The sequence below is a fragment of the Anolis carolinensis genome, chromosome 6 (genome assembly GCF_035594765.1).
Source record: "Anolis carolinensis isolate JA03-04 chromosome 6, rAnoCar3.1.pri, whole genome shotgun sequence".
NCBI lineage: Eukaryota > Metazoa > Chordata > Lepidosauria > Squamata > Dactyloidae > Anolis > Anolis carolinensis.
In genome coordinates, this window is record NC_085846.1 from 55,707,138 (window position 1) to 55,730,172 (window position 23,035).

The 23,035-nt window shown below is 38.3% G+C and overlaps 1 protein-coding gene across 6 annotated transcripts in view; it reads right to left on the reverse strand.

Annotated features, from left to right (window-relative positions):
• The window catches only part of pou6f2 (POU class 6 homeobox 2), a 478,425-nt gene that overhangs the window by 233,230 nt on the left and 222,160 nt on the right, over positions 1 to 23,035 (reverse strand). For all 6 annotated transcript variants that reach the window (XM_062984247.1, XM_062984243.1, XM_062984241.1 and 3 more), the window contains exons 3-4: positions 3,994 to 4,085; positions 1,006 to 1,234 (exon numbers count right to left, since the gene is read on the reverse strand). In XM_062984247.1, the coding sequence (XP_062840317.1) occupies positions 1,006 to 1,234; positions 3,994 to 4,085 (321 nt within the window). The remainder of the gene's footprint in view (positions 1 to 1,005; positions 1,235 to 3,993; positions 4,086 to 23,035) is intronic.

A 23,035-nucleotide genomic window follows, 5' to 3' on the forward strand; every position in this document is an offset into this window, starting at 1 on the left:
AGCCCACCTCATTTTTGTTTCCTTAGGAATAAAAAGAAATACACACCTTCTGTTGCTCTCTTTTCCCTCCTTCCCTCCCTTTGGACTCAAATGTTCTTGCAATAGTAGTAGTAGTCGTAGTAGTAGTAATAGCGATGAATCGTGCAAATTTGCAAGAATATCTTTTTTTCTTCCCCTTCTGCCCATGCAATCTGGCTTGCAAGGGTTTCCCTCACACTCTCCTTTCGCTTTTGAAAACATTTGCTTCTCCTCTGTCTCTCTCTCAAAAAAAATATAAGATAACCAGCCTGGGAGGAGACGCAGAGGAGGGAGGTTTTGGAAAAGAAAACATACTGTGGCCTCCAGGCTTCACTCCTGGCTTGACCTTGACCCGAATATAAGCCGGGGGAAGCTTTTTCAGCTCATAAATAAGGGCTGAAAAACTTGGCTTATCTTCGAGTATATACGGTACATGCAAGCTGGAATGTCAATTTCTAGGTTTTCTCTTTTTCCACGTGGCCTTCTGTTTTCTTTTGCCCTTCTTCATCCTAGTAGATGCATTCGTATGGCAGGACTAGGATGATCAAGTAAAAGAGAGAAAATGCATACGAATGGCAGCACAAACTGTAAGAAGTGGGGAGAAAGGCAACTCCTGCTCTGTTGACAGAAACTGCTGCTGACCTGGTAGGAGAGGATTTTCTCTGCTCCTGTCAGCTGTGATGTGTTGGAGTTCACAACATATCAAAATGAGAGAAGGGGGCTCCTTTTCCAGAGCAGCCCAGTCTTTGTTGGTCTGTCACTTTTCAGTAATACTTGCATTAAAGACAAACAAACTTACCACCCCAAACAATGCAAACAGACAGATTAAGCTTTCTAATATTAAACAAGACTTAACTATCCTTGGCTTTTAAACTCATAATATGAACTGTTATATTTCTAATGAGGAATTGTGATTTTAGAATACTCCCACTGTGTCCGTAAATGATTATAGATAAATAAATGACATGAATTCCCGGGATGCTTTACCTTGTAAATTTTGCAATGGCAAAGTCATAATGCCTCCCGCTGCAGCTGCTGCTACCAGCCCTTGGATGTTGGTGAGATTAGCAGTCGGCAAAGTCAGGACCAATCCTTGCTGACCACCCAGTTGTCCAGCCATGTTGAAAGGGATAAGGATAGGCTGATTCAGGGCTGGCGTGCCTCCCGGCATTACCCCGGCTACAGCTGAGGCTAACTGCTGAGCCGTCAGTAGTGGCTGCAATGAAACACAATTACCATATTTACCATACAGCAAAATTAATGAATAGCAGCATGGGTGCAATTGTGTCACTAGAGCTTTGGGATATTCTAGCGCATCCATTTTCCTGATTTCTAATGCCAAAAATCGAATGCAATCATAGAGTGAGTTTACACTGGGCGTGCAGCACTTAATCAATCAATTAATAATTCATCTGCTATCTGATTAACTCAGAGCATCATTTTAGTCAATTATTTTTAATTGATTAATCTAGTTAAAAATTAATTGGTTTAATGAAATGATTGACTGAAAAGAGGCCACCCACCTAACCAAATAATTTATACAGCTATTGATATCTAAACAGTGTAATTGGCAAGGACCATCTTCAAAGGAGCCCTTTGCCCTGACATTTGGGTGAAATAAATGCTGCTATAACAAATGCACACATCACCTACAAACAATGAAAATATGTTTTTACTCATCAGTAACTTTAATTGATTCATCAATTAAATTAATATAATCAGTCAAATGGAATCTGTTCAACTGGGATGCAACTCCAGTTTCATACAATCATTTCTGATAAGAAAGGTGAGAACACGAGACTCCCATACATTTATTTCTGCAGGAAAGCCTTCTAAAATGGTTTTTAGATTCTAGGTTTTCTGGGTTTTTTTCTTTTCTTTTTTGTTTTTTGTTTGTTTTTGTTTTTGTTTTTTGTCTGTTATGTTTTCTGCACATTGATATGTCTGTAAGTCATTTACTTATGCTATATGTTTGATTATCTGTTTGTTTTTTTCTTTGTTTTTTCTTTTTAATAATAAACTTCATTCATGGGAAAATCATTTATAGAACAGTGTGCACTGCTGCATATGTAAAAATGCATATACAGTAGAGTCTCACTTATCCAACATAAACGGGCCGGCAGAACGTTGGATAAGCGGATATGTTGGATAATAAGGAGAGATTAAGGAAAAGCCTATTAAACATCAAATTAGGTTATGATTTTACAAATTAAGCACCAAAACATCATGTTATACAACAAATTTGACAGAAAAAGTAGTTCAATATGAAATAATGCCATGTAGTAATTACTGTATTTACGAATTTAGCAGCAAAATATCATGATTTATTGAAAACATTGACTACAAAAATGCGTTGGATAATCCAGAACGTTGGATAAGTGAGTGTTGGATAAGTGACACTCTACTGTATTAGAAGAAATATGTCTACATTTTTGTGCAGTTTTTGTAGAGTACAACTCAAAAGCGGATATGGAAATTGGGCGGAATTAACTTAATGTTGGAAAATGAGCAACTAAGCAGAACAGAACTAGACACATTAATCTCTAATTCATTGCTCTTGAGAGGAAGACCAGGTTAAACTCAATTGCTAACTACTCCCACAAATAAATACATAAATTTCAAGCCATTATTTGGATTGGTAGCCAACCAGTGGGCATATCTGCACAACAGACCAAAACTCTTTCAATAGTCACTCTTCCTCGGAAAAGTTTTGTGATGGAGCTGTCATGCAATGGATGTTTAACAGATTTAGGAAGTAGCTTTTCTCAGGGTCAGGCTGTTGGTTCTAGTTGTGTCCACTGTGACTGACAATGGTTCTTCATGTCTCAAGCAAGTATCTTTCCTACTGTCTGATACCTGATTCTTTTTCAGAGTGGAAATGTCAGGGACTGCACTTCAAAACTGTTGCTTTCAAAACACAAAAGCAAATGCATCGTACTTCATGAATTTGCATGGAATTCTTCTGCAGAAGTCGTGATATGTATTGTCCTAACAACAGTATATGTGTTATCAAAGCAAGGGTTTTGCATTATTCTCAAACTACAACTCCAAGAACTCTTTGAAGGATGCCATAACAGTTCCAGGGGCATACACAAATTTAAGTTTGTAGTGTATATATGCCCACCGACTATAGGCCAAAACTAAAATTGGCTCCCTGCAACTTTTATAGTGGATTACACTATACTGATCACAGTAATTCTGAAGCCTTTATAAAACAACCACTTTACAAAGGCTTCACAATTATGTAATCTCTTTACACATAAATATTAGTTAGCTTCAAAATAATGCAGACCTAATTTGAAATGAACTATGTACGTAACACACACAACTAGGAAACCCTATCAGCTAAATTGACATTAAAATCATTTTCAGCTGTTTTACATGAATATATTCTCTATACAGTAGAGTCTCACTTATCCAAGACTCGCTTATCCAAGTTCCTGGATTATCCAAGCCATTTTTGTAGTCAATGTTTTCAATATATCATGATATTTTGGTGCTAAATTCATAAATACGGTAATTACAACATAACATTACTGCTTATTAAACTGCTTTTTCTGTCAAATTTGTTGTATACCATGATGTTTTGGTGCTTAATTTGTAAAATCATAACCTAATTTGATGTTTAATAGGCTTTTCCTTACTCCCTCCTTATTATCCAAGATATTCGCTTATCCAAGCTTCTGCCGGCCCGTTTAGCTTGGATAAGTGAGACTCTACTGTATTTGAAAAAAAGTCTGATTTAAGTTTCTAATAACCTAACTAATTGAGAGAAATTCCTAGTTTACATCATACATTTTGCTTGGTTTTTAAAATAAAGTTTCCATTTTCAATGCAAATTTAAAATATAAATTGCTATACACACGTCATCAAAATGCACACATTTTGAACTAGAGCATGCAGCTGAAAATTTTTATTTTATTCATTTATTAATAATTGCTTTTAGAAAACTGGATTTCAATGAAAGAAACTGACCTGGGGCCCAACAGCGAACGCTGGATGGGATTGACTGGGTTGGTGCTGGTCAGATGTGCTCGCATCAGACAGCGCTGCTTTTCCTCTGGCTCCTGGAATTCAAATAAAGAGCTCTACCTTAATATCTAGTCTGGGGACCAGCACATTACATTTTGCTGTGATGTCACATAGCATCAAGCTGGAAATGATATGCTAAAGCAGTTTATCAATAACTCAAACGCTCAAATCACTTATCAGCTGCATAAATTATGCTAACATTCATTCAAGCTAGCCTGCGCTCTTGGAGCGATACGGGAATCTGACAGCAGTGAAACTGAAGCTATCATTGACACAGTTAATGTGGGTTACATTATCCATCCATTTACATAAAAAGCACATGAGCTTTCTGAATAAAAAGAGGAAAGATGTTTTGGGTTTTTTAAAAGCAAAGGTGAGCAATAGCAACCTTCCTCTTGCTGAGAAAATCATCCAGGCCAAGGTGAACTCACTTCCACTGTGTATTTAAGTCAATGATTTTGTTTTAAAAAATATTTATTTATTTCCAACATTTATATCCCGCCCTTCTCAGCCGAAGGGACTCAGGACTATATGTTGTCTAGTTGGTCCAGGTCATTTCAGCTTTCCACAGACCAGACTATATATTCTGCAAAAAAAGGAGTAAAACTCTAGGTAGAGCATCCCTTAACCAGAATTTCAAAATCAGTATATGACACCAAATTGTGAGGGACAGCTAATATCCCGTATCCAAAATGACCTTACGAGACTAAAACTAACAACAAGGAGAAATGTTTTGTACTACACTTGGGCAAAAAAAAAAATGATAAAATGCACAGATACAGGATGGTTGACATCTGACTTGAAAACATTATTTATTTATTTATTTATTTATTTACAGTATTTATATTCCGCCCTTCTCACTCCGAAGGGGACTCAGGGCGAATCACATTATACACACATAGGGCAAACATTCAATGCCCATAAACACATCAAACAGAGACAGACAGACAGACAGACAGACGCAGAGGCAATTTAAACTTCTCCTGAGGGGATGTTCGATTCTGGCCACAAGGGGGAGCAGCTGCTTCGTCATCCACTCTGACGGCACTTCCTCATTCCAAGTCGTAAATTAGTTAAACTTGCCTCCCCACTTTTATAAGTGGTACCTTATTTCCTACTTGATAGATGCAACTATCTTTTGGGTTGCTAGGTCAGCAACGAGCAGGGGCTATTTTTTTATTTTTAATTGATGGGTGCTCACCCCGCCACGGACTGGCCTTGAACTCATGACCTCATGGTCAGAGTGATTTATTGCAGCAGGCTGCTCAACAGCCTGCGCCACAGCCCCCCCCCCCATTACATGTGAAAATTATTTAGGAGACTTAGTAGATCACACACTGCCTTAGTAGATCACATGCTGAACATGAGTCAGCAGTCTGATGTAGCAGCTAAAAAAGCCAATGCAATTCCAAGTTGCAGCAATAGGAATACAGTGTCTAGATTGAGGGAAGTAACAGTTCCACTCTACTCTGTTTTGTTCAGACCTCACCTGAAATACTGCATCACATTCTGGAGTGCCATGATTCACAAGATGAAAAGTGTTAAGAGAAGGGCAACCAAAATTGTCAAAGGTCTGTAGGCCAAGCCCTATGAGGAACAACTTAAGGAGCTGGGTATTATTTAGTTTGGAGAAAATAAGGCTGAGAGGGGACATGAAAGCCATGTTTAAATATTTGAAAGGATATCACACTGAAGATGGTATAAGCTTGTTTTTGGCTGTTCTAGACACTAGCAACCCCATCATATGGAGTAATTTTGGTGGCATACGCCGGTTTCTCTCTATTTGCACCATATAGCCTGCCGGCTCCCATCCCACAATGTAGAGCTACTTTCAGCGGGGCTCCATTTCACAAAGAGAGAGGAACCAATGTATGCCGCCATGGCAGCAACATGGGAGGTTTCCCATGTTGCATAGGGATTGAAGGGGGAAGCCGGGTGGTGTAATCTTCTCTCCGTGGGATCAGGTAAGGGGGAAGCCAGGGGACATGGGGTGTGGGGCTACGGGTTCACCACTCCCCCTACCAGATTCGCCACGATGCATGGCAATTCTCATGGCTTATGTGATAAGTGTCAGAGTAATTGCAGCACAGCAGTAGTTGGATGGAGTTGGTGGAACGCAGAACAAAGTGACAACCAAGACGTTAGTAAAACTATATACAAAGTTTTACTGTAAGCAGTAATAATCAAGACAAACAGGCTTGCAGACAATAGACGAACACAGGACTTGACTCTCACTCTAGGCAGACAGGACTAGACTCAGAACTGACGCAATCAGTAATGTACAAACACTTGTGTCTGGGTACTCCCTGCACATCAAGGTCAACACATCTTCTTAGTAATTAACTCTTTCCAGACTATAGTACACTCTGGATGATGCAATCAGTATGCAATACAGGAAAGACAACAACAACAATTTATTGATTAGCCAGTTGGCCTTATCAAGCACAGACAATACAAACATGAAATACAACATACATCTGGTACACTTACAATAAAATAAAAATATACAGGTATTTGCCAGCTTGGTGCCAATGTAGCTTAGCCGTAGATGTATGCATCAACTATCCTCATCTCCCCTACACTGCACCCCAATCTGATCTATGTACTCCGATCTCCTTTTAGCAGCTTTAAGCAAATACAGGGCCACTTTTGTTGTCACAATGGGGTTATAACCGGCCAATAAAAATGTAGTTTTGGCTGCTATGTCCCAGCTTATTTTATTACAAATAAAAGGCCATAAGTATTGTTTCCTTTCTTTTTTGTATAAGTTACAATTATGCAAAGTGTGGTTCAAATTTTCGACTTCAGGGGCGCCACAAATACATAATCTTTCTTCATATGGGATGTGGTTGAATCTGCCATATCTCTCCATGGACTCCCTTTGTTCGAATCTTGCCCTGGTGAACGCGATTCTTAGGTGTCTTGGTAATACAGGAAAGACACAAATTTCATTTAAACAGTACCAATACACAAATCCCACATTAACAATAAGGTCATAGGATACAGAACAACCGATTCAAATTGCAGGAAAAGAAATTCCATTGCAGTTGAATTAGTTAAGATAGTGGACATCTTTGATAGTTCACCTTTCTAGGGATAGGAGAACATAGGTGGGGAGAGGCAAACTGGTAGCAGGATACAAATTGCCAAATTGCCAGTTTGTTGTGACTCAGCTGGAACCTCAGATTGACTCTGATGAGGATGATGGGATTCAGGGTCAAAATCAGGTTCAAAATGTCCCTGTTGTAGAAGATGAAGAACAGAGAGTGCAAGTTCATTTTCCCACAGCAAGGAATGCTGTTGATGATACTGAAACTAGCCAGGTGCAAATTGACTTGGAAAAGGAGGACAGTTCTCAGTCTGATAATGAGGCTCAGCAAACTAACAAGCAGGCTGATTTTGATGAAATGTAATCTTTAGATTGAGCTGACAGTTTGGAATTCAGGGTTCGGAGGAGTGTGAGAATCGCAAACATGAGGGAGGTTAGGAGCCAGAGAAATGCTTTCATGCTTTGCAAAGGGTATTAAAGCAATGTGTTTGGAGACAAACCTTTGTCAAAGCAACTTCCGTTCAACCAAGAAGCAAGCTCTCATTTTCCTGGATTACCTTGCAGCCTTTGTGTTCATGTTCTTGGGACTTTGTCATGCTCTAATGAGACTTTGTTTATTCTTTGTGATTACTTGAATTATTCTCCAAGGCTTTATTTTGTAACTATCTTTTGGAACTTTACCTTTGCTTTTAAAGAACTTTTTATCTTCTATTTTCTAATAAACTAAAAAGACTTCAACTTGTGTGCAGTTTGGTGTATACAGCAAGGTGAAGCTAACCTAAGGTGCGACACAGTTCTCCTGTCTTGTGTAATAAAGCCCTGTCCTTACAGATCTCTGTTGCATCATTTTCCACCAAAAGAGTGATGTGTGCCAGTTTTTGGTACAAGCAACAGCTGAGAATTATAGTCAGCTCCAACTCAAAATCCAAGTAACAGGAATTTTGTCTTGTATTGACTGAAACTCTGTCTACTCACCCACATTTAATTTCTTACTGTGCAAAAAGGGATGATTTAAATATTCTACAACTTCTATGATATCATCTTTAAAGTATCATCAGAACAATAATTAGAACAGAGCTCAGGGAATACTAATTTTTTTAAATGATTTTATTAATCATTGGTGAACTCAAAAAGATTAATTCAATATTGCTAATGTTTGCACTGAAAGTCTTCAGTTTGCTATCTAAAGCCTTTAAAAACTCCATATGTAGCCTGCATAAGACAGCTACTGTTCTATGCAAAAACTTTCAGAACTTCAAACCAAAAATAATTGAACTAAAAAGCTGTATTAGTTTTTCAAAATGGTATTATCAAAATGCTATTATGTGCACTTTCAAGTCATTTCTGACTTGTGGCAACTCTAAGGCCAGCCTATCATGGGGTTTTCTTGGGAAAAAAATTTCAGAGTTGGGTCTGCCTCTGTCTTGCACTGAGGCTGAGAGAATGTGACTTGCCAAAAGTCATCCACTGGATTTCCATGGCTGAGCAGGGGAATTGAGGTGGTGTACTATTTTAGTACTCCAGCCACTATATCACACTGTCTCTGTACACCATTCTGGCTCTCGCCGCACAGGTTCAGACAAAAGCAAGCTGCTCCAGTCTCTTCTAGCTTGGATGTTCCTTTGCAACATACTCTATTTTTATTTGCCTACTAATATACTACAATAATACTAGAATAATAATAGAATGATATTATATATATATATATATATATATATATATATATATATGTGTGTGTGTGTGTGTGTGTGTGTGTGTGTGTGTTGCATAATTCCCATGGAGTAAACAACAAAACCACTGGACCAAATCACACCAAATTTGGCCACAAAATACACTAGTCACACAATCAATCTGCATGCGGCAGCGTGTCAGCAAAAATGGCTAGGCGTGTCAGTGCTGACACGCATGTCATAGGTTGGCCATCACTGGTCTATAGCAAGGGGAGGAAGAGACAACCCACCCCATATGCTGCTTGCAAACTCTTTATGGCGGTAGTATGGGAACATCAGTAGTTTGCTTTTGTTTAAAGATAAGAAAAACCTGAGATAAGATTTTAAAATAAGAGGGATCTGCGAAATCTAAGCTGAATTCCTGGCTGACCAACTTCACTCTTTGAGTCTTATTGACTTCAAACATTTATGTATGTAAAGCACAGAGAATAAAAGATGTATTCCATCTTGAGGTCTTTAGAGGTTATATAAATTTAACAAACAAATGTATTGTCAAGGGCTTATCCTCTGAAGATGCCACCCACACAGAGCCGGTCCAACAATGAGGCGAATTAAGCGGTCGCTTGGGGCGCAAAACATACGGAGGCGCAGTTGAGACTGCTTTTTCTGTTGATTTCTTGTAAAACATGATGTTTTGGTGCTTAATTTGTAAAATCTTAATGTAATTTGATGTTTAATAGGCTTTTCCTTAACCCCTCCTTATTATCCAACATTTTCGCTTATCCAACGCTTTTATTTTTCAGTGATTGGTTTGGGGGGGGGTGCCAAAATTCTGTTTGCCTACATTTGAAAAATACCTAGAGCCAGTTCTGCTGACCCACAGATGCAGGTGAAACATCAGAAGAAAATGCTGTATGGCCATACAGCACGGAAACCACACAATGTAGCAAACAAACATTCCAAACAGAAAGCACATGGAAAACATGGAAGCCTTGAGTCACCTGTACATAAACAAACACCAGAGGTCTCTGATTTTTGTATGTTCACATTTTTTTGAACATAGAAAGCTATACATATCCCAAAATCTGATTTGTATAAGGAAAAATGCACATTTGGTTGCTGTGAGTTTTCCGGGCTGTATGGTCGTGTTCCAGAAAAATGCACATTGCCTCTATTTCTATATGTAGTTCAACATTTCCTTGCAAATATATGCATGTAAATCCATTTCTGTCTGTGTATGCCTCTCTTGGTAGATTGAAGTTCTTGTCTTATTACTGCAGAATAAGTGTTAGTAATACAAAAGGTGCTTCGGGGTAGGATTGCATGTGTTTGTCATTTCTGAATTGTAAGAATGAAATCAAATGGCTAAGAAGCATTAGGAGCACAGTTGTTTTAAGAACATCATAACCCATCACCAATCTTAAGACTTTGGAGTAGATTTGGATATCTGCCGTTTTACTGATGGGTGTAGAAATGGAATTTTAACTCAACCTTAACAAGATCCTTTTCTCCCCAATGTTTGTCCTATGAATAACAAGCACAAGGCAATTCAGAACCTTTTTATTGCCATGCCATGGTCTGTGAAGGGGAGGGGGAAAAAGGAAGGCTCTGATTCTGCTATACTTATAAATTTTAAAGAAGGTATTATCTCCTCATTTAAAACAAATTCTTCGATATATTCTCCAAGGGGAAAGACTTATAAATAATAGAAATGTGAAAGAAATACCTCACCACATTAAGTAACAAATAAAATAGACTGCTACATATTATTCAATTGACTTCTAGCTCTATAGCAATGTGTCAATCTTAACGATATTTTATAAAGGGTTTGAGCAATAAATGCAGAGAATCATTAGGCAGAAAACTGAGAATCTGATTAATTTGTAATATTTTTTTAAAAAATCAAAAATATTTATAGGTTTGGGAATACTTACATATGTTATATTGAAATGTCTCCATTGATTTTGAACAAGCTAATAATAAAAGCATGCAGATTTGCTGATATTCTTATAGGATGAACTCAGTCAAATACATTTTGCATTTTATGTTCTCCCTTTCATTGAACAGATAATTGTTTAAGTTGACATAGATATCACTTATTCCTTTTATGAGCAATCTTATTATCAACTAATTTTTTAAAAAACCAATTGTTACAATGCAATTTAAAGAGGGGGTATGCTGTTTTAAAAAAAATCAAATGAATGAACAAAGCAATGAAAATATTGTTAGAGGAAACAGGGATAGCCTTATTAATTCGTTGCCAAATTTCCTCTCCTCCCTTACCATCCCCCAATTCAGGAGGTACCCCTCCATACTGGAGAACCATTGCTGTCTGTGCTACTGCCCTGTGCATCTCTGCACCAGTGGCTATAAATAATAATAATAATAATAATAATAATAATAATAATAATAATAATAATATTGCAGACTGTGCAAGGAAACCGACAAAACCATTGACCATATCCTCAGCTGCTGTAAGAAACTCACACAGACAGACTACAAACAGAGGCACAACCATGTGGCCCAAATGATTCATAGGAACCTATGCCTCAAGTACCACCTCCCAGCAGTAAAGAACTGGTGGGATCACAAACCTCAAAAGTATTGGAAAATGAGCATGCAAAGATACTGTGGGACTTCTGAATCCAGACTGACAAAGTTCTGGAACAAAACACACCAGACATCACAGTTGTGGAAAAGAAAAAGGTTTGGATCATTGATGTTGTCATACCATGTGACAGTCGCATTGACGAAAAACAACAGGAAAAACTCAGCCGCTATCAGGACCTCAAGATTGAACTTCAAAGACTCTGGCAGAAACCAGTGCAGGTGGTCCCGGTGGTGATTGGCACACTGGGTGGCGTGCCAAAAGATCTCAGCCGGCATTTGGAAACAATAGACATTGACAAAATTACGATCTGCCAACTGCAAAAGGCCACCCTGCTGGGATCTGCGCGCATCACCCGAAAATACTGTCAGAGTATTAGCAGCGCAGCAGTTGTTGGATTTAATCAGTGGAACGAAGAACGAAGAGACATCAGAGACGTTGGTAAAACTCTATACAAAGTTTTACTGAAAGACAAACAGACTTGCAGACGAACACAGGACTTAACACCTAGGCAGACAGAACTTGACTCAACTCAGAACTGAACAGAACTGATGCAATCAGCAATGCGCACACACTTGTGTCTGGATACTCCCCAGCTCCAGCCACACATCAAGGTCATCACAGCTTCTTAGCAATTAACTCTTTACAGACTATAGTACACTCTGGATGATGCAATCTTCACGCAATACAGGAAAGACACAAATTTCATTTAAACACTACCAATACACAAATCCCACATTAACAAATACATCACACAGTCCTAGACACTTGGGAAGTGTTCGACTTGTGATTTTGTGATACGAAATCCAGCATAACTATCTTGTTTGCTGTGTCATACAATATTATTATTATTATTATTATTATTATTATTATTATTATTATTATTATTATTATTATTTAAGGGTGGCTTACAACAAGGGTGTAAGGGTGGCTTACAACAAGGAAGAACAATAAAATAGAAGGAATCGTACAACAAATCCATAAGGTTCTGGCGAGGAGGAGTCAGACCAGAAGATGTTACTTGTTTTAGTATTCCATCAAATAACTGTATGTCTTTGTCATATGTAGCACTCCTGCACAAATTCAGCTTTGCAATATATATATACAATAGAGTCTCACTTATCCAACAAAACGGGCCGGCAGAACGTTGGATAAGCGAATATGTTGGATAATAAGGAGGGATCAAGGAAAAGTCTATTAAACATCAAATTAGGTTATGATTTTACAAATTAAGCACCAAAACATCATGTTATACCACAAATTTGAAAGAAAAAGTAGTTCATTACGCAGTAATGCTATGTAGTAATTACTGTATTTACGAATTTAGCATCAAAATATCATGATGTATTGAAAACATTGACTACAAAAATGCGGAATGTTGGATAGGCGAATGTTGGATAAGTGAGACTCTACTGTATATATATATATATATATTTGTATCCAGTATTAAGGAATAATAATTTACCCCCAAAAGTGTTTCAGGATGAAATTTGAGATACCCTTTTATTGTTTAGTTTGTTGCTGCAGGATATTCAAGATGATGTGCCTGGTTTCTAAAGCAGTATTTGACTTTTTCCAGTTTTTTTTTCCAAACCAGTTTAGCGATGACTGTGAAAATGGTATACGATTTCATGCGCATGAATGAGGCTTCACACAGTCCCAATACAAGATTATGCATGCTGTCTTTTCAGGATCACAGAGGAATTTATCCTCTCTTGCTCACATCTCTCTACAGCATACACTTGCACTTCACTTAGCCTTGTAGGTCCTCTTCCTAATCTACCCACTATATAAGACTACCTCCAGAAGTAAGCTTGGTTTGAAAGCCAGAAGGAAAATCAGCAAATCGTGTGCTTAGAACCAAGAAAATGCCACAAAGCTACGATTTGAAGCTAGCTGGAAGCTGCCTTATATCCCAGAGCTGCCTGAATTTATGTTCTGCCATCTATTACTGTCAGTGAAAGAACAGCTGAAAACACCCAGGAAGGAAAACTGCAGCCACAAAACCTTAAGATAAAGCTGTGATTCTTTCTTTCCTTACAGTGTACATTCCATATTACAGAATAAATGCAATCAATTCTTACATAGCAAACACCCCAAACAAGCATTTAAATGGTTTATACTGATTAAAAATAAAGTGCAAATTACCATAAATATTAAGTTTACAGGGAAAAGCTTTGTAAAATGACATAGACTGTACTGTGAAATGGATTCCTCAAAGATGCTACGATGGCATTACATTGGGGATTAGGACTGAAGCTTGCAACTTTCTCAAGCATTTTCCAAGTGTGCTGAATCCCTCTTAACTGAAAAAAAATGCAACTTAAATCATGGAGGACATTGAGCAATTGAAGCACGTAATGTGCATCTTCTAAATAGTGCCCAGAAGAGCTTTTCTGAGTGGTTCAAGACTTATAAACATATAAACTACCAATGTTTTCCTGAATCTGCAAAAGATCTTGAACCAGAAACCCTAGAATTTTGGTGTCCCTGATATGGTAAATCAACTTTGGTTTCATTCTAGAAATTTAAGGTGCTATCCAAAGTTGTGAACCTGTTTTGGATTCAAAATCTTTAATAGTTTCTTTAATAAAATCAGAAGCACATTCAATGGACTACCACTCTGGTAAGCTAGTTTGATTCAGGCAATTTGGAGGGTGAAACCTTTGATAGAGTGCTATGATATATTTAAAAATTTACAGCATTACTGGAATTCTTCTTCTTCTTCCTCTTCTTCTTATTATTATTTTATTATGACACAGCAAACAAGATAGATATGCTGGATTTCATATCACAAAATCACAAGTCGAACACTTCCCAAGTGTCTAGGACTGTGTGATGTATTTTCGGATGATGCGCGCAGATCCCAGCAGAGTGGCCTTTTGCAGTTGGCAGATCATAATTTTGTCAATGTCTATTGTTTCCAAATGCCAGCTGAGATCTTTCGGCACAGCACCCAATGTGCCCATCACCACCGGGATCACCTGCACTGGTTTCTGCCAGAGTCTTTGAAGTTCAATCTTGAGGTCCTGATAGCGGCTGAGTTTTTCCTGTTGTTTTTCGTCAATGCGACTGTCACCCGGGATGGCAACATCAATGATCCAAACCTTTTTCTTTTCCACAACTGTGATGTCTGGTGTGTTGTGTTCCAGAACTTTGTCAGTCTGGATTCGGAAGTCCCACAGTATCTTTGCGTGCTCATTTTCCAATACTTTTGCAGGTTTGTGATCCCACCAGTTCTTTGCTGCTGGAAGGTGGTACTTGAGGCATAGGTTCCAATGAATCATTTGGGCCACGTAGTTGTGCCTCTGTTTGTAGTCTGTCTGTGCGATTTTCTTACAGCAGCTGAGGAAATGATCAATGGTTTCATCAGTTTCCTTGCACAGTCTGTATTATTATTATTATTATTATTATTATTATTATTATTATTATTATTATTATTATTATTGGCTGCAATTACACTTTAAATTGTACCTATTTAGAACAAACCAACAGAACCTATCTTGTTCGTAACTTGGGGACTGCCTACAATTATATTATTTATATTTATAATCCACTTTTTCCCTTGAGATTCAAGGTGACTTACCAAAGTTAAAGCAGTTCCTCCTTTAAAAAAATCACCTCAAAGAAAAGATAAAAATCTAATTAAATTACACATAGAATTAAAAGCATTTAAAACATGGTAATTAAAAATAAAAAACAATCAATATGGAAAAAGCCCTTTTCACCCTGAGCAATCAGCCATCAAAGATCTGTTAAAATAAGAAGGTTTCTTCACCTGACCAGTGAAGGATAGTATAATATTTCTAGGAAGGATATCCTACAACCTGAAGATTTCCACTGAGAAGTCCCTCTTTCATGTTTCTCACTCAATGTTCCTTTGGAGGAGGTGAGACCACAAAAAATCTTCCCTGAAGCACTTGAGGCACAGGCAGGATTTTGGTCTAAAACTATTTAGTTGCTTGTGATTTCCATTTTTCCCCCCATCATTTTAAAAATGTATTTGTTATGCAATGCTTTTGACACGAAATAAAAATGGGGAAATACGGTCCTTCAGATAACTTGGACCTGGCTCATGTATGTCATTAATGCCGAAGTCCAGAGTGATGCCTTGTCTACTGTTATTGGATGGCTTTTAATTGCTATGGTCTAGGAATATAAACAGAGGCTGGATGGCCATCTGTCGGGGGTGCTTTGAATGTGATTTTTTTACTTCTTGGCAGGGGGGTTGGACTGGGTGGCCCACGAGGTCTCTTCCAACTCTATGATTTTAATATGAAGAAAGGACTTGCCAGGCTGAGTTTCAACAACTACTTGCCTGTAAACACATTGCTTACACATTGCCAAAAGAACAACTTCATCAGCAAAAAAAGCATACAGATCTGATTAAATGTTTTTGTGTTTATTTATATGCAGATTTAGAATCATTGGTATACAGTTTTCCCTCATTTATTGCGAGGGTTACGTTCCAGGACCACCCGCAATAAATGAAAATCCGCAAAGTAGGGGCACTGTATTTATTTTAATTTTTATACATTATTTTAGTAGTTATACACTATTTTAAGTCTTTATCAACCAATCATGTGTTGATAAATCGCCTCCTGTAATTTTTTATGATTTATAATAGTCTTTTAGAGTTTATTGAAAAACCGAGAAACAGCGAATCCGCGAAAAGTGAACCGCGAAGTAGTGAGGGAACACTGTAACTGAAATACAGCTACAATTTTATCAGCTTTGTGCAGTTTCCTCCATTGGAAACTTGTATAAATCATTCCATGGGTATTTTTACTCATTCATCTTTAAAGAAAACTTGGACTAGGCAGCACTCCAGAAAAAGGATAGCTTCTTGATTTTGGAGTGGGATGGTGTCTTCTGCTCTTCCTTTTATGATCTTTTATGGTTTGTTTTACTGTTGATTGGTTTGTTTTATTGCTTTGTTTTTATATTGTCTGATGTCTGGGCTTGGCCCCATGTAAGCCACCCCGAGTCACTTCGGGGAGATGGGGCGGGGTATAAAAATAACATTAATTATTATTATTATTATTATTATTATTATTATTATTATTATTATTATTATTATTTTATTATGACACAGCAAAGAAGATAGATATGCTGGATTTCATATCACAAAATCACAAGTCGAACATTTCCCAAGTGTCTAGGACTGTGTGATGTATTTTCGCAGATCCCAGTAGGGTGGCCTTTTTGCAGTTGGCAGATCGTAATTTTGTCAATGTCTATTGTTTCCAAATGCCGGCTGAGATCTTTTGGCATGGCACCCAATGTGCCCATCACCATAGGGACCACCTGCACTGGTTTCTGCCAGAGTCTTTGAAGTTCAGTCTTGAGGTCCTGATAGCGGCTGAGTTTTTCCTGTTGTTTTTCGTCAATGCGACTGTCACCTGGTATGGCAACATCAATGATCCAAACCTTTTTCTTTTCCACAACTGTGATGTCTGGTGTGTTGTGTTCCAGAACTTTGTCAGTCTGGATTCGGAAGTCCCACAGTATCTTTGCGTGCTCATTTTCCAATACTTTTGCAGGTTTGTGATCCCACCAGTTCTTTGCTGCTGGGAGGTGGTACTTGAGGCATAAGTTCCAATGAATCATTTGGGCCACCTAGTTGTGCCTCTGTTTGTAGTCTGTCTGTGCGATTTTCTTACAGCAGCTGAGGATATGATCAATGGTTTCGTCAGTTTCCTTGTACAGTCTGCATTTTGGGTCATCAGCTGATTATTATTATTATTATTATTATTATTATTATTATTATTATTCGTCCACTTCACCCTTTCATCCCCCTTATTCTTTTCTCCTTTTCTGTCCCTTTATTCCCATGGGGTGGAATGATGATAGACTTTCTCTCTTTCCCCCTGTCTTTCTCTCTCTCTTCCTTTTCTTTTCTCTCTCTCTCTTTCACCTACTTTCTCTCTCTCTTTCCCCTTCTCTGTCTTTCTTCTCTCCCTCCCTTCTTCTCCTGTGTCCCTGCTCCGTCTTCACTTGTCAAAGGAGAATAGGGCCTTTGATGATAATACACCAGGCTGGTGTTTTAATATACAATGGAAAACCTTGCAAAGTGATACAGTCCATACAAGGTGAAAGTTTGATCTGTTTGATATACATTTACAAAATCGTAACAGTCATATTGTATAGTTTTAGCTGAACATATATACCTCCCACAAAACCAAAAAATTACTAAGTTGGATCCAGATTCAGTCATATTCAAAGGGCAAGCAGTGAAAGCAGCGAAACTCAAGTGCGATTAATTTCTATGGGTCTAATCGCATTGGGATCTATCCTAATGTGTTCATCAGCTTCTTTGTTCATTCATCTTATTTTCATCTATGTTTTAACATTTCTTTCTACTATTTGCTGTAGATCCCTGATTTGCATTATGTTACAAAATAAGTACATATGTTTATATTGAGTATGAACAATTGTGTGTCATTTTTTAATTTTTTTTCAAGCAAGAAGGAAATTGATAGAATTGTAAAAGCATGTTCTTTATTTTTAAAACAGGCTAACATTACTTATCCCTCCCACCCCTCCTCTCTATACCGCATGCATCTTTTATGAACTGGACCCTTCCCCATTGTGAGTTCTGGTTTCCTTTCTGCTGTATGCATTAGCACACATATAATCACATTAAGGTCACAATGACCCTATCAATTTTCTGTGAATTCATACACTATTTCATTTGCTGTTAGCACTGCTGAATATAGTGGTGATAAAGGTTGCCTATTAAAAGATGGACAGTTGGATGCATTATTATTTTATGTTGGCAGCTGATCCCTAACTAAACAGTCCAGAGGATTCTCTAAATTAAACCTCCTTTCTTTATATTCTTGCAAGCTTACTAAATGCCAAAGGCAGAGTCTGTTAAAAGAAAATCTATTATATGGAGCAACTGCTAGTGTTCACCTTTTTTTCTTTTAAGAAAATCAGTACTTATCGACTCCTTATGATTTTCTTCACTTAATTTTTATGTGTTCTATATACTCTGTCCAGAAAGCAGAAATAATTTTATCTGTAGGCCCCTAGTAATCCACACTCAAATGATGTCCAGGCTCTCAAAAGAAATTTTCCCTCCTTCTTCTCCTCCTTTTTTAAAAAACACACTTTATAGACATACTAGCTGTGCCCGGCCACGCGTTGCTGTGGCAAAGTATGGTGGTATGGGAAATAAAGTATTGAGGAATTGGTGGTAGTTAAGGTAAAGGGTAAAGGTTTTTCCCTGATGGAGCTTAGCCTTCTAACTGGTAGCAATTGGATAAAAACAATTATTCTTCTCCCTCTAATTAGGACTTTATTTTTCTTTTATTTCAGCCTTGTTTATTTATATATATATATATATATATATATATATATATATATATATATATATTAGCTGTGCCTGGCCACGCGTTGCTGTGGCAAAGTATGGTGGTATGGGAAATAAAGTATTGAGGAATTGGTGGTAGTTAAGGTAAAGGGTAAAGGTTTTTCCCTGATGGAGCTTAGCCTTCTAACTGGTAGCAATTGGATAAAAACAATTATTCTTCTCCCTCTAATTAGGACTTTATTTTTCTTTTATTTCAGCCTTGTTATATATATATATATATATATATATATATATACACACACACACACACACACACACACACACACACTAGCTGTGCCTGGCCATGCGTTGCTGTGGCAAAATATGGTGGTATGGGAAATAAAGTATTGAGGAATTGGTGGTAGTTAAGGTAAAGGTTTTCTCCTGACATTAAGTCCAGTTGTGTCCGACTGCACACTGAAGTGGATTATATGACAGTGTGGAGTCAAGATAATCCAGTTCAAAGCAGATAATATAAGATTATAAATGGGTTATATAGCTATGTGGAAGGGCCTTGATTCTACACTGCCATATAATCCAGTTCAAATCTGATAATCTGTATTTTATAGGCAGTGGGGAAGAGGTCTAACTCTGCCTGTCCCCTGGGCTGAGTGGGTTCCTAGGAGACCAAGTGGGCGGAGCTTGGCCTTTTAACTGGCAGCAATTGGATACAATTATTCCTCTCCTTCTAATTAGGACTTTATTTTTCTTTTCTTTTTGTTGTATGAACGTAGAGGCATGGATGAGGGGTTGTGCTGCCAAGTTTAGTGTTTCTGGGATGTGTAGTTTTGTTGTTTTGTCCTAGGCTGAAATTTCATTACCCTTTTATATATATAGATAGATGGCACTAGCAGGTTGCAATATTATTGCAAACTGCACTCCTATTCCAACGCGATCACTCCTTTCCACCTGCTGCTAAGGAGGCTGTTCAAGTTTTGAACCGGTTCTTGGCAGCTGTGACAGTCTGGATGAGGGTGAACAAATTGAAATTGAATGCACTACACTCCCCATGAAGTCACAGTTTCACAGCTTGGGAGTTCTCCTGGATTCATCACTGAGCCTGGAACCACAGGTCTCGGTGGTGGCCAGGGGAGCTTTTGCACAATTAAAACTTGTGCACCAGTTGTGCCTGTACCTTGAGAAGCCAGACTTGGCCACGGTGATCCATGCTCTTGTTATATTTCAAATAGACTACTGCAACATGTTCTACACGTGGTTGCCTTTGAAAACTGTTTGGAAGTTTCAAGTGGTCCAACAAGTGGCAGCCAAATTCCTTACAGGAAACATACAACTCCCCTGTTGCATCAGTTCCACTGGCTGCTAGTCTGCTACAGAGCACAATTCAAAGTGCTGGCTTTAGCCTATAAAGCCATAAATAGTTCTGGCCCAGCTTACCTGTCTGAACGTATCACCCTCTATGAACCATCTTGGAGGTTAAGATCTTCTGGGGAGGCCCTGCTCTTAGTCCCACCTCTTTTGCAGGTATGATTAGTGGGGATGAGAGACAGGGCCTTCTCAGTGGTGGCACCTCAGATGTGGAACTCCTTCCCAAGCAAAGTCACATCAGCTCCCTCCCTCCTAACTTTCAGAAAGAAATTAAAAACATTGCTGTGGGACCAAGCCTTTGGACAATAAACTCAGTGCATTTTTTTCATGTCAGGAGCTATTTGAGAAACTACAAGTTGCTTCTGGTGTAGGATAATTGACCATCGACAGGGACGTTGCTCAGGGGACGCCCAGATGTTTTGATGTTTTTACCATCCTTGTAGGAGGCTTCTCTCATGGAGCTGGAGCTAATAGAGGGAGCCCATCCACTCTCTCCCTGGGTTGAATACGAACCAGCAACCTTCAAGTCAGCAACCCAACCTTCAAGTCATCAGTCCTGCTGGCACAAGGGTTTAACCCACTGCGCCACCGGGTTAAGTGATACGAAATAAGTGCAATTACAACCGGAATGGCTCCTGGCCTGTGATTTTGGGATATGTGGTTTTAATAATTGGTTTTAATGCTTAGATGTTTTTAACTTTATGGTTTTTAATGTACAGTAGAGTCTCACTTATCCAACATTCGCTTATCCAATGTTCTGGATTATCCAACGCAATTTTGTAGTCAATGTCTTCAATATATCATGATATTTTGGTGCTAAATTCGTAAATACAGTAATTACTACATAGCATTACTGCATATTGAACTACTTTTTCTGTCATATTTGTTGTACAACATGATGTTTTGGTGCTTAATTTGTAAAATCATAACCTAATTTGATGTTTAATAGGCTCCTCCTTAATCCCTCCTTATTATCCAACATTATTAGCTTATCCAACGTTCTGCCGGCCCGTTTATCTTGGATAAGTGAGACTCTACGGTATATGTTTAATTTATTGTATGTCTGTTTATGCAGTATCAAATTATTGCCTACTTGGAAGCCACTTTGAGTCCCCTTCGGGGTAGAAGGGCGGGGTATAAATACAGTAAGTAAATAAATAAATATTATTGGCAGTGAATGGTGCACATTCTTTCTAAAGATATATAGGATTATACTGTTACTTATTGATTGTTGTATCTTTGTTTTTAGTTTATTGATATGTGTTTTAAACTGTTATACTTTGTCTCTGTTTGGGCTGTGCCCCATGTTTGCCGCCCCGAGTCCCTTCAGGGAGATGGTGGCGGGACAGAAAAGTAAAGTATTATTATTATTTATTATTATTCCAAAAGAAAGGAATTGGTCTTCAACACCCCCCCTTCCAAGACCCAGAAGATCCAGAAATCGGAGCTAAGTGATCTGAGGCTTTTACTAATTGATTTCCAAAGTAGAAGATGCAACCAGGAGCTGAGACCAAGAATCACAGTCCTAAAGTAGGGATTAGGAATATGTGGCTCTCCAGATGCTGTTGGCTAGGGTGGATGGAGATGTACAGTGTTCCCTCACTACTTCATGGTTCGCTGTTTTGCGGTTTTTAATAAACACTAAAATAATAGGATTTATAATATTATTTTATGGTTTATACTACTTTCTACTTCCTAAGGAGAAGTCTAAGGAAGGAATGAAGGAGAAGCCGAAGGGAGAGAAAAGGAGGCTGAAGCAGCTTTGTTTTCGCCTCACAAGGCATGACGCTACTTGCCAGTGAGATTGTAGACAACACAAATATAGCATCCCTACTTCGTGGATTTTCACTTTTTGCGGGTGGTCCTGGAACGTAACCCCTGCGATAAGTGAGGGAACACTGTATCCAAAAAATATCAGGAGGACAGCATGTTAACCAGGCCTGTCTTAAGGAGACCAGCAAAGAAGGCCTTACAGCTCTTCACCTGGAAATGAGTTTTGTTTTTTTTTAAATCATCAGCACACCACTGCAATATAGAGAAGAAGACTGCTGAGGACCAATACTGTAAGCCACTTGAATAGTTCTGGGGTTAGAAAGCAGAGGATATATCTATATATATAAAAGGGCAATGAAATTTCAGCCTAGAACAAAACAACAAAACTACACATCCCAGAAACACTAAACTTGGCAGCACAATCCCTTATCCATGCCTCTACATTCATACCACAAAAAAAGAAAAAGAAAATCCTAATTAGAGGGAGAGGAATCATTGTGTTTATTCCAATTGCTGCCAGTTAAAAGGCTAAGCTCCACCCACTTGGTCTCCTACCAACCCACTCAGCCCAGGGGACAGGCAGAGTTAGGCCTTACTTAGGCCTCTTCCACACTGCCTATAAAATACAGATTATCTGATTTTAACTGGATTATATGGCAGTGTAGACTCAAGGCTCTTCCACGCAGCTATATAACCCATTTATAATGGACTTAATGTCAGGGGAAAAGCTTTACCCTTTACCTTAACTACCACCAATTCCTCAATACTTTATTTCCCATACCACCATACTTCACCACAGCAACGCGTGGCCGGGCACAGCTAGTGATTAAATAAATGAAACAGAAGACCTATCTATTAGAATCCAAGACTGCATCTAAAATGGCAGGCTGGGGGGGGGGGGGCACTTTTTCTGAGGAATTTTCCTGCTATTTCAAGTATGATCCAAATATCCATGAATTGAGATATGTTCGATATTGGATTTGAAGCCCTAAAATGCTAATAAAAATTCTTCACTAGACATGTTTGGCAGCCAAGCAGTAGCCTTTAAAAAACAGATTTAAATTGGTAGTATGTTTATAAACTTTTCTAACCTAAGTGTTTTGCTTTCTCTAAAGGCTAATTGCGCAGAAACATAGTACATTTGAACACCCATCTCCACCTGAATTTAAAAATCGATTAATACGCCGTCATTTCAAAGGGCA